Below are 12,534 nucleotides of genomic sequence, written 5' to 3' on the forward strand. Positions count from 1 at the left end.
CTGTACTGTCTGTATTTCAAACTTGTGCTATGATTCTGGGTGACACCTCACACAATTTGCATCATCCTGGCCTGCTTGATGACCCATTAAGGACCATCAGCTATACAACTGACCCATTCAGAGAAGGCAGATACAGCTTGTGACTCAGAAAGGCATACAGGGAAATGCCTATGGACAGAACTCTAAGGTTTTTCCATGCCAGGTGCTGGGTAGCTTGTATTTGAGACAAAGGAAGCACAAGCCACATATCAAAAGGTTTATAAAAGGCAGGCTCATCATCTCCATTTTGTCTTCATTCCTGCTTCTTACCTCTGGAAGAACTTTGCTACAAACTGAAGCTCTGAACGGAGGAATGAATGACGCATCCAAGCTGTGGATGTACTCCAGAGACTTGATTTGAATCTGCAGTTTATTCCATCACTGCTAAAATCCTGAACCAAGAACTTTGCCATTACTGTATGTAATTGATTCCACTTAACCAATTTTAGATCTCATCTATATTTCTTTCTTTTTTATGATTAAACCTTTAGATTTTAGATTCTAAAGGATTGGCAACAGTGTGATTTGTGGGTAAGAACTGATGTGTATATTGACCTGGGTCTGGGGCTTGGTCCTTTGGGGTCAGGAGAACCTTTCTTCTTTTACTGGGATATTGGTTTTCATAACCAGTCATCACCATACGGAGTGATGCTGGTGGGGAAACAGGAGTATCTAAGGGAATTCCTTTTTTGACTTCTGGTTTAGCCAGTGAGGTAAAACCAAAGTCCTCTCTGTTTGGCTGCTTTGGCATCCTTAATAGTAAAGGAACTCCAGCTTTGGGCTGTAACTGCCCTGCTCAAAGCAATCTTATCCTGAATTGATACTCTCAGTTGTGTCCTGCCAGAGGCTGCGTTATTCCATATACTTAGATTAATTTCCATTAAATCTAACAAGGGATCAGTGTATATCGACACTAGACTGCAATGAAAAATCTGAGTCCAAGATTTGAATTGATGTACTTATTGGTTTTGACTCCTAAGACCTGGCATGATTCTGGCTATTGACAGAAGTGAAATAAAGAACTTAAGCATCATTCGTAAGCTCTGATATGTCACAGGATGGGATATGATAGATAGCCAAGTTCTGATATGACAGATCAGACCAATTCTCTATCAGAGATATGGGCTGTTATATTATTCATTGCTCTCATATGGCAGAGGGAGGTCTACATGGGTACCAGTGATCTGTCCAGGGAATATACTGAATATTTATGGTATTAATTCACAAGATTTAATTAACATTTCATGCTATGTTTTTCCAATTCAATTGCCCAGCTTTTTATTTTTTTTTGTTCCTAGACTCAACCCATGGAAGGCACAGATTGGAGAAACCAAATGACCATCACAGAATTAATCCTCCTGGGATTCGGGGAGCTCCCTGACCTGAAAATTCTTCTCTTTCTAATGTTCCTAGTGATCTACATAGCAACCGTGGCTGGGAACACTCTCATTGTGGTGCTTGTTGTGACTGATCACCATCTTCACACCCCCATGTACCTGTTTCTGGTTAACTTGTCCTACATGGAGATCTGCTATACCTCGACCTTCCTCCCCAGGTTACTGGCCAGTCTGCTGACTGGGGACAGAACCATCTCAGTCAGTGGCTGCTTCACACAACTGTATTTCTCAGGCTCTCTGGCAGCTACGGAATGCTATCTCCTAGCAGCAATGTCCTATGATCGGTATTTAGTGATATGTAAACCTCTGCACTATGCAACTCTTATGAATAACCGGTTTTGCCTCCAGTTGGCTGCTGGGTCATGGTTAAATGGTTTCTTGGCTATTACAATCTTTGTCTTATTCCCATCACAGTTAATATTCTGTGACCCAAATGAAATTGACCATTTCTATTGTGATCCCATCCCACTGATAGAACTCTCCTGCAGTGACGCACACCTAAGCATATTGGTGGATTTCATACTAGCCTGTGTATTCACCTTGCCTCCATTCCTACTAACCCTGACGTCCTATGTGTTTATCCTTGACAGTATCCTGATAATCCCTTCCATTACCGGGAGACAAAAGATCTTTTCCACCTTCTCCTCTCACCTCACTGTGGTGACAATTTTCTATGGAACCATAATCATTGTCTACATGCTTCCAAAACGTGATACACTCAGAGATCTGAAGAAAGTGCTCTCTCTTTGCTTCACGGTCCTAACTGCCCTGGTAAACCCCCTCATCTACAGCCTGAGAAACAGAGAGGTCAAGGAAGCCTTAAGCAAAGCAGTCAGTAAATGTGGCTTTCACAAAAACATGCAAAGACTATGAGACAATAATTTAGCCTGAGGTTTGAAAGCTGCCTGGGTGATTGAAGAAATGAGCCTGTGATGCACTGTACCTCAAAGTAGCACCCTGTAACCCCTATATTCATCTTTTGTATTTGGTTGTGATATTTAATAAAAAGCATGCCTGCTGAAACTCAATCTTCTGTTAAAATAGGTATATCATTGTATATGGCGGTATGAGATTTTGCTATATGGTTGTTATTAAAATATGTTGGGAGTCTGTGAGTCCCCCACTGTTAGTTCTCTAGTGACAACAAAGGAGCTGACCCACACTCAGGTGGGCGTTAAACGACCATCAGCAGCCCACCAGGGGAATTGACCAGCAGGGGAATTGTAAACAAGACATTCACAAATCTGTAAGACAGTTGTGCAAGCATCACACAATGGGAATTGCTGAACTCTATGACTTAGCAAGGCCCACCAGGACATGTCTGGGCCAGTATTTTTCCAGAGTATAAAATAAGGGACAGTGGCATCATGAGACCACCTCTCTCCTCCCCCACCTATTCTGGAGGCAACAAGAATACTGGGAAGAGAAACACTTTGAACTGGGGAGGTTGATCCCAGGCTGAGAGGGGAACTCAGCCTGTGTATTAAAAACTGTAACTTGGCTGCAGCATCCAGCGGGGTGAGAAAAGCTGTTTGAATCAAATCCTACTGATTCTGATAAAGTTTAGGATTTATAATGTGTTTTTAATTTTTTCTTATTTATTTTAATATTTAATCTTAACCAATGAGCTTGCATTGTTCCGGAAAAGGTCTTGAGCAGTGTAAGATGGTACATTTCTGGGGTGCAAGGCTTGGGGCATTTGCTGGTGTCTCCCTCTGTATAGTTCATGAGTAGCTTGGAGAGCATTCATGCAACTCAATTGAGTGTGTCTGTGTATGCTTGTGTGAGTGATAAAGCAATGTGGGGGAGAGGTGGTTGCTGCTTCTCACTATTAAAGCATCATGACAGACAGCTGAGGCTGGAGAGATAAGGGGGCACAGCGGTCTCACAGCTCCAGGCTGTACACCGGCGATCCCATCACATAGCCCCATTAAAATTAAGTTGAAAACTCCCATTGTCCATCTAAGTGGAAGGGCCAGGGAGGGACGTGGCCAAAATCATGTTCTCATCATGAAGTTTTCAAATGGACACCAGGAGCAGTGGAGTCAATCTTAACCATTTTTTATATATCTGTAAAAAAGCCATTATTATCAAAATAAATGTTGGTATTTTTGTTGTCCAAACTCTTGGTGCAGCCTTTGTGGGGTCATAAGCTTAGGAAATCTGCCACCTCTGAAATTGTGCCTATTTCCATCCCCATCATACCCCCTGCAAACCAACCACCTTCATTACACTCACACAGGCCAGATACAAACATGTCAGTTCAGTGACATCTGAACACTTTGCCAGGAACAGCTTCATAGCTCTTACCTGGGCTACGCGTGGCTGTGACCAGCTCCAGCAAAGCAATAGCTCCAGGTTCACATTGCCCTTGGAGGGGGGGAGGTTGGGCAAACAAAGAGGTAGACTCACAGAGCAGGGCACCTCTAGAACTGAGGCCATTTCTGGGATCGAGTCTGTCAAATGGTTACTGACGAGGGACTCTGCATGCAGCTCTGCAGGGCACGAGCTGCTCTGCTGCCACCAATTGCACAGAGCAGTCGAAAGGGTGGGGACCTGTTACAATGAGTGTCCCCAAAACTCACTGCAACGAATGCATGTCCCAAAAGGGCTAGTTCTCAGGACATGGTGTCCAGCCAGCCCCAGATGTTTTGGACAGCTCTACTACATGCAGGGTCCGGTCTTTGGGCCATGACACAGCCTATGAAAAGAGGAAGCAGCTATCGCCTAGCAAGGAGCAGCACTGCCAAACACGGCAGTGCTGGCTCAGCTACTCTGAGCATGTCAGGGTTTGGCCAGGGGCAGGGTAGCTGGGCAGCTGCAGGACTTTAGCGCTGTGGAAAGGATTTTCCAAGTGACCTAACAGAGTTAAGCATTCATCTCCCATTGCAAAAGGCTTTAGGTGCATATCTCACTTGGATGTCTCTTAGAATCTCAACCTGGAGAACCACTGGGCTGCTGTCTCTGTATTTTCTATCTATGTATTTCCACTGGAAACAGGCTCCCCAGCAACAGAAACGCACTGAATTAATGGTAAACCCCGATAAACCTTTGAGATCCACTAATGTTGTATGTGTAGTTGTGGCCGCTATTGTTGCAAACATGCTGTTGTGTGATTTGGTTCCCAATGGTTAAAATTTTGAACTGGGCACACCTAGCAATAGGTAAGAAATGAGGGAAGATGCAGTTATGCTGCCTGGGACCACTAGAGGGAAGAAGAATGGGAAAGGTGCAGCCCAGTGGACAGCAGCTAAAGTGGAAGGGCAAGAAAGCAAAATTTATGTAGTCAAATGACCAAGGGAGGGAAGTGGAAAGGGAGGTGAAGCTGTATAACACTGTATAAGTGGTGAGCAAAGAGCACTGAAGAGAAAAGGAACTCTGTGCTTTGTAATGAACAGGGGACAGTAGGAGATGTTAGTGACTGAGAAATGAGCTGTTATATTCAGGGGCAGCTCTAGAAATCAGGCTGCCCCAAGCAGCGCGGTGCGCTGCGCCGCCCTTCCCCGGTCCTGCGGCGGGTCCCCTCTTCCCGCGGCTCCGGTTAAGCTCCCGCAGGCATGCCTGCGGGAGCTCAACCGGAGCCGTGGGAAGAAGGGACCCGGCGCAGTCATGCCTGCGGCAGGTCCGCTCGTCCCGGGCTCCGGTGGACCTGCTGCAGTCATGCCTGCGGGAGGTCCAGCCAAGCCGCGGGACGAGCGCCCCCTCCGCAGTCATGCCTGCGGCAGGTCCACTCGTCCCGGGGCTCCGGTGGACCTCCCGCAGGCATGACTGCGGCAGGTCCGCCGGCCCAGCCTCCCGCCCTCCCCGGCGGCAGGGGACGCCCCCTACATTTTGCCGCCCTAGGCACCAGCTTGTTTTGCTGGTGCCTAGAGCCGCCCCTGGTTATATTAAATAATGTCCACCAGGTAACAGAGTCAAAAATGGGAAAGAGGCAGCTATAGTAAGAAGAATCCACTAGAGGAGAGCAGAGTAACAGGCTGTCATGCTGGGAAATCGACATTAGATAGCAGCAGATTAGAAGAAATGAGGGGGTGGGGTGACTAGTGACCTATGGATTTCAGTAGCCAACAAAATCATGGGAAAGTTATACTGTAAAATGGCCAATAGGTGGCAGCATAGAATCATTGGGTTAGAAGGGACCTCAAGGGTCATTTAGTCTAACCCCCTGTGACGATGCGGTTCTGGCGGGACCCAACTGAGAGTGCCAAATTAGGACCAATTGCTTAAACAGGGCAGTCACAGCCCTAGGCTGGGGTTTTTCCACCTCTAAGGCAAACCAAACCAGCCAGACAAAAGGGACTTCGGTCTCACCCCACTGGCTAACCACAAGTCACACAAGCAATTTCCTTAGACACTCCAGTCTCCCAGTGTCACCACCAGTGCACTCGTCCTGGGGATGAATGGTTATGAAAACCAACACCCCAATAAAAGAAAAAGGTTCTCTCGATCCCAAAGGACCAAGCCCCAGACCCAGGTCAATATACACATCAGATCTTACCCACAAATCACGCTGTTGCCAATCCTTTAGAATCTAAAATCTAAAGGTTTATTTACAAAGGGAAAAAGGTAGAGATGAGAGGTAGAATTGGTTAAATGGAATCAATTACATACAGTAATGGCAAAGTTCTTAGTTCAGGCTTGCAGCAGTGATGGAGTAAACTGCAGGTTCAAATTAAGTCTCTGGAACATCCCCCGCTGGGATGGGTCCTCAGTCCTTTGTGCAGAGCTTCAGGTTGTAGCAAAGTCCCTCCAGAGGAAAGAAGCAGGATTGAAGACAAGATGGAGATGATGCATCAGCCTTATATAGGCTTTTCCAGGTGTAAGAATCTCTTTATTCTTACTGTGGAAAATCCCAGCAAAATGGAGTCTGCAGTCACATGGACAAGTCTCTGCATACCTTGCTGAGTCACAAGGCGTGTCTGCCTTCTCTCCATGGGTCAATTGTGTAGCTGATGGTCCTTAATGGGCCATCAAGCAGGCTAAGCAGAGCTAACACCAGCTTGTCTGGGATGCTTCCCGCAGAAGCACAGCACCAACTTGAAATACAGACAGCATAGAGCCAACATTCATAACTTCAACTAAAAATGATACAGACATACAGACAGCATAATTATAACCAGCAACCCATAACCTGGTCTTAGACACCTTATATGACCTCCTTTACCTAAGATTTGGTGCCACTACAGGACCTTGGTTGCAACCCATGTTCTATATGGTCCCAATTTATATCAATAACGTCACACCCCCTACCAAGATGCAGGACTTGTTGAGTCTCAGCCATCCAAGACTCATGGCTGTCCAGCCTCCTTTTGAAAACTTCCAGTGAAGAAGATTCCACAACTTCTCTAGGTGGTCTGTTACATTCTCCTACTGTTCTTACACCTAGGACGTTTTTCCTGAGATTTAATCTAAATCTGCTATGCTGCAGTTTGAACCCATTGCCTCTTGTCCTGCACTCTGCGGCAAGAGAGAACAACTTTTCTCCTCTTTTTTAGGGCAGCTTTTCAAGTATTTGAAGAGCGTTATCATGTCCCCCATTAATCTCTTCTTTTCCAAATTAAACATACCCAGTTCCTTCAACCTTTGCTCATATGGCTGCATTCCATCCCTTTGATCATCTTTGTCGCTCACCTCTGGATTCTTTCCAGTTTCTCTACATCCTTTCTATACACTGGTGACCAAAATTGGACATAGCCTCCAGCTGAGGCCTAACCAGAGCCAAGCAGATTGGTACTATCACCTCCTGAGACTTGCATGTTATGCCTCTGTCAATGAAACCTTAAATTGCATTTCCTTTTTTTTTTTTTGCAGCAGCAGTATCGCATTGCTGAAACATGTTGAACTTGTGATGTACCACAACTCCTAGATCCTTCTCAGGAGTGCTGCTGCCAAGCCATTTATCCCCCATTCTCTAGTTGTGCATTTAGTTTTTCTTCCCTAAGTGAAAGCATGTTGTAAGGGTGATATAATCTACTTACACCATTCCTTTAATAATAGTCAATATATGCTGCCATCTAGTGGGCATTTCTGAAAATAGCTGCACTTATAACAGGCCATCACCTTGGATAGGCATCTCCCAAAGATGAAAGCTGGTGTTTGTTCATTATTTTACACATAGATTCATTAGATTTTAAAACTGTTGCACTTATAGAAGTCATGCTGTACAAGTCCCATCGGGCATTGTTAGCTACAAACCTGTGGAGACACAAAATGAACCAAGTGGGAGAAATGCTGAAGTGGAACCATATTAAAAAGCGTGAAGACTGAATACAAATATGAGGCAGCATTTACCCTTAGTAAATCAAAGGGAAAAATCATTTTCTAAAGGTAGATAAAAATGCACCTGCTCATCCCTTCAGGTAATTGCAGGTGTCTTCAATGAGAAAATGCAATTTCTTCAAAAAGAGAAGAGACAAGAACCTTAGCCGATGAACCTACGTCCTGGTGGCAAGCCCTGAAAAATAAGAGCTCATTGCTTCAAGCCTGGGCTGTGCTGTGGTTACAGGTGAGCACCATTTTCCTGACTATATTCGTATACCACCACCAAACAGAGGCATGAATGTGGTTTGTGAATTTTAGATGGACAAGGTAGTGAGGTAATAACTTATATTGCCCTAACTCCTGTTGGTGGAGGAGAGAAGCTTTTGAGCTACACAGGGCTCTTCTTCAGGTGAATATTAGCAGTTTTAACCTCACTTTCCCATAGCAGTGTCAGTCAGCGTTCATAGCACCATTTCACAGAGATGGAGCGTGAGATCCATGTCTTGTGACAGGTCCTCAGTTGGGGATCTGCCCCAATGACACAAACAGAGCTACCTTGATTTACATGAGTTGAGAATCTGGCTCACAGTGTGTCCCAATGGGGTGGAAAATGCTGATAGAGTCTTACTAGCCCGGATGACACATGCCAGATTGTTTCTAGACAGGGACAGCATCTTCTCAGCCCCCAGTGCTTTTCTTGTTCTTGTGTTATCAACCCACAATCATTATGGCATGGGGAAGGTCACTCCCCAGTTAGGGTTTTACATCAGCCTAGTTTTGTCCCTTCGTTACATCCACCTTCCAAAGAGCTGTATTTTATTACTGCTACATAGTGAACGTCGGGGAACAGAAAAGGCATTGCCAGTTCCTGACCACGTCACCATCACCACCACAGGAACTAAGGGAGAATTTACTCCACTTCATAAATTTATGGCATAAACTGGTTTCTTGTCAGAGGGGCGGGAGTTATTCGTCTCTTACAGGACATTGAAATATTGAATATCCCAGGAAACATTGTTAATTTCCATTAATTAACAGAAAATCGATGCCTAAGGAAAATAGGCTGCACTGGAAATCTTAGAGATCTGGGGCAATAATCAGTACTTGGTCCTGCTAGTGAAGGCAGAGGCTGGACTCAATGACCTTTTAAGGTCCTTTCCAGTTCTAGGAGATTGGTATATCTCCTGTTATAAGTGAAATACTGCATTTAAGCATCATTGTTAATCTTCAGTATGTCACTAGATGGGATACAATAGTAGCTAAAGAAAGAGACTGACCTGTTTATCAGTATTCAGCTACCAGAGAAATGGAATGTTATATTAGTTATTGCTCTGATATGGCAGAGGGTGGTCTACATGGATACAAAAGACTTGTTGTTGAATTAAGACTCCTTGCACTTTGACTGAAGTCTGTGATTAGCCTTAAAATTTCAGCTGATAACCAGAAGAGGGAGGGGAGTTTCTGACTATTTATTGAATTACTTCACGACTCTTGATTACCTTTTAGCTCTGTGTTTTTCCAATTCAATTGCACAGTTTGCTTTATTGTTCCTAGACTCAACACATGGCAGACGCAGACCGGAGAAATCAAACAACGGTCACAGAATTTATCCTCCTGGGATTCAGGGATCTCCCTGACCTGAAAATTGTTCTCTTCCTGATGTTCCTAGTGATCTATGTGGCAACTGTGGCTGGGAACACCCTCATTGTGGTGCTTGTTGTGGCTGATCAACACCTTCACACCCCCATGTACTTTTTTCTGGGCAACTTGTCCTGCTTGGAGACATGCTACACTTCCACCATCCTGCCCAGGTTGCTGGCCAGTCTCCTGACTGGGGACAAAACCATCTCATTCATTGGCTGCTTCACACAAATGTATTTCTTTTGTGCTCTGGCAGCTACAGAATGCTGTCTCCTAGCAGCAATGTCTTATGATCGGTATTTAGCAATATGTAAACCCCTGCACTATTCAGCTCTTACAAATACCAGGTTTTGCCTCCACTTGGCTGCTGGGTCATGGTTTAATGGTTGTTTGGTTACTGATCTCTTTGTATTATTCATGTCACAGTTAATATTCTGTGGCCCAAATGAAATTGACCATTTCTATTGTGATATCATCCCATTGATAAAACTCTCCTGTGGGGACACACGCCTGATCGTATTGTTGAATTTCATACTAGCCTGTGTATTCACCCTGCCTCCATTTCTCCTAACCCTGACATCCTATGTTTGTATCATCACCACCATCCTGAGAATCCCTTCAATCACCGGGAGGCAAAAGGCATTTTCCACCTGCTCCTCTCACCTCATTGTGGTGACAATTTACTATGGAACCCTAATGATTGTGTACCTGCTACCGAAACGCGACACATTAAGTTTCCTAAACAAAGTGCTCTCTCTTTGCTATACAGTCCTGACTCCCCTGGTAAATCCCCTCATCTACAGCCTGAGAAACAGAGAGGTCAAGGAAGCCTTGAGCAAAGCAGTCAGTAAATATGTGGCTTTCACAAAAACATGCAGACACTCCTAGATAACAACTTTGCCTAAATCAGCCAGGCAGCTGTGAAAACCTCAGGCTATCAGCCCCATTGAAATTGAGTTGAAACCCCCCATGAAAAATCTCACCAGTAATGTGAAAAAAATGGAGATAATCTTTAGGGAGTTATTGAGACAGTGTTTACAGTCCCATGCTGTCTCCATGTAACACATCATATAGGAAAATGAAGTTGTGGACAGATCTGTTACTCTCTAATGTTCAGAACCGATACATGGAGTATGAAGGGTTTTTTTGTCCATGGTCTTGACTAAACATTCACCCTATGTGAGGAGTGTGTACGACGTTTGGAACTGCACAGAGCTGACATTGTGTAAGGCATAAAATCCACTAACGATCAAAGTAAATCCCTATGTATGTCCCCTGTTCATTGTTTCTCTATATTAGATAATAAAGATTTGTAATCTAATTCAGTCAAATAGAAATAAAACACAATGGGTGACATCATGTTTTTTGCTGCATTTCTTATGCCCCTAAGGACACAATGAACAATCCAGCCAGAACACGGGTCAGTGTTGTCCATCTAAGTGGAAAAACCAGGGAGGGAAGTGGCCATAACCATCTTTCCAATATGGAGTTTAATGGGCACCAGGCAGAATGGAGACAATTTTCACCAATTTTTTTATTTCCATAAATAAACCTGTTTTTGATCAAAATTACTTTTTGGACAATAAAAATACTAACTCCTGGTGCAGCATAGATGGGGACACAAGCATGGGAAATCTGCCACCCATGAAATTGTGATTATTGCCATCATATCCCTCTGCAACACCACCTTCACTGCAGTCACATAGGCCGGATGCAAACAGCCAGGCCCCAGTAGTGCCCTCTGGACACTTCACCAGAAACAGCTTCATAGCTCTTATCTGAGCTGGAAGGCTGGGCACACAAAGAGCTAGACTCACAAGTCAGGGGCACTAGGACTGTCCAGACACAGGTGGGTGTTTTCCAGGGCACATGTAGAACTGAGGCCATTCCTGGAGTTGTGTCTGTCAAACGGGCGCCGAGGAGGGATTTGGCATGTGACCCTGCAGGACAGAAGCTGCTTTGGTGCTGCCAGCTGCACAGAGCAGTTCAAAGGGAAGGGACCTGTTACAATGAGTGTCCCTAAAACTGATTGCAATGAGTACACGTCCCGAGAGGGCTAGTTCTCAGGGCACCGTGTCCAGCTGGCCCAGGTGCCTTAGACAGCTCTGCTCCATGGATAGCCCTCCCCTCAGGGTGTGAGACAACCTACGGTGAGAGGAAGTGGCTACAACCTACCAATGGGAAGAACTCCTGTGATGTCAAAATGGCAGTGCTGGCTCAGTCACTGGGAGCACGCCAGGGGTAGGGGAGCTGGGCACTAGTGAGAATGGTAGGATTTGACCCCTACAGAAACCATTTTCCAAGGGACCTAACAGAATTAGGCACCCAAATCCCTTTGAAATGGGAGTTGGATGCTTAACTCTCTTAGATGCCTCTGAGAATCTCAGCTTCAATAGTCACTGGGGTTCTGTCACGGTTGGTTCTCTCATCAAATGTTTTTTGGCTGTGTGTGTTGTGTTGTCTCTGCTCTGCACAGTCACAGACTCTCTCTAATACAGGTTCAATCTATGCATTTCCATTGGAAACAGACCCCACAGCAACAGAAATGCACTGGATGGATGGGAAACCCTGCTAAACCTTTGAGAGCCGCTGCTATTGTTAAAGCAGCAAAGAGTCCTATGGCACCTTATAGACTAACAGACGTATTGGAGCATGAGCTTTCGTGGGTGAATACCCACTTTGTTGGATGCACATCAGATACAACTGCTATTATTGTATGTGCTTTTGTAGCCACTAATGTTGCAATCATGCTGTTGTACGGTTCTGTTCCCAGTGGCTCTAATTTGGAGCAGCACACACCTAGCAGTAGGTAAGAAAGGAGGAAAGATGTGATTATGCTCTCTCGGGTCACTAGAAGGTACAGATATGGGAAAGCTGCAGCAGTGCTGCCTATTGGATAGCAGCCAAAGTGGAAGTCATGAAAGGAAAAGTGATGTTGCCAAATGACCGGCAAAGGGAAGTGGACAGAGGTAAAGCTGTATCATACAGATTAGATGGCATCAGTGCAAATGGTCAGGAAAGAATTGTGTGGATCATTGAGCCTCTATGCTATGCAATGAACTGGAAATATCTTTAGAAACCAAAGTGAGGAATGTGAGTGAGCAATGTATAAATGAAGAAATTGAGGAATTCTGAAGCCGTGTTAATAAAGGAATGTGAAACAGTGAGCCTAACTAGCGCTAGGTAACCAACACTA

At 44.9% G+C, this 12,534-nt stretch overlaps 2 protein-coding genes across 2 annotated transcripts; both read left to right on the forward strand.

Annotated features, from left to right (window-relative positions):
* Positions 1-1,442: 1,442 nt before the first annotated feature.
* On the forward strand, positions 1,443-2,309 carry LOC123346880 (olfactory receptor 6N1-like). Its single transcript, XM_044984326.1, has one exon. The coding sequence runs from the start codon at positions 1,443-1,445 to the stop codon at positions 2,307-2,309; it is 867 nt and encodes a 288-aa protein (XP_044840261.1).
* Positions 2,310-9,260: 6,951 nt separating this feature from the next.
* Positions 9,261-10,226, forward strand: LOC123346881 (olfactory receptor 10A7-like). The gene has a single exon (XM_044984327.1). It carries the CDS (start codon positions 9,261-9,263, stop codon positions 10,224-10,226), a length of 966 nt encoding a protein of 321 aa, XP_044840262.1.
* The last annotated feature ends 2,308 nt before the right edge of the window (positions 10,227-12,534 follow it).

This window comes from Mauremys mutica, chromosome 12 (genome assembly GCF_020497125.1).
Source record: "Mauremys mutica isolate MM-2020 ecotype Southern chromosome 12, ASM2049712v1, whole genome shotgun sequence".
Lineage (NCBI taxonomy): Eukaryota > Metazoa > Chordata > Testudines > Geoemydidae > Mauremys > Mauremys mutica.

Bases quoted from the DNA above. Each gene is read 5' to 3' on its own strand.
- LOC123346880 (XM_044984326.1), top strand. From the start codon at position 1,443: ATGTTCCTAGTGATCTACATAGCAACCGTGGCTGGGAACACTCTCATT.
- LOC123346881 (XM_044984327.1), top strand. From the start codon at position 9,261: ATGGCAGACGCAGACCGGAGAAATCAAACAACGGTCACAGAATTTATC.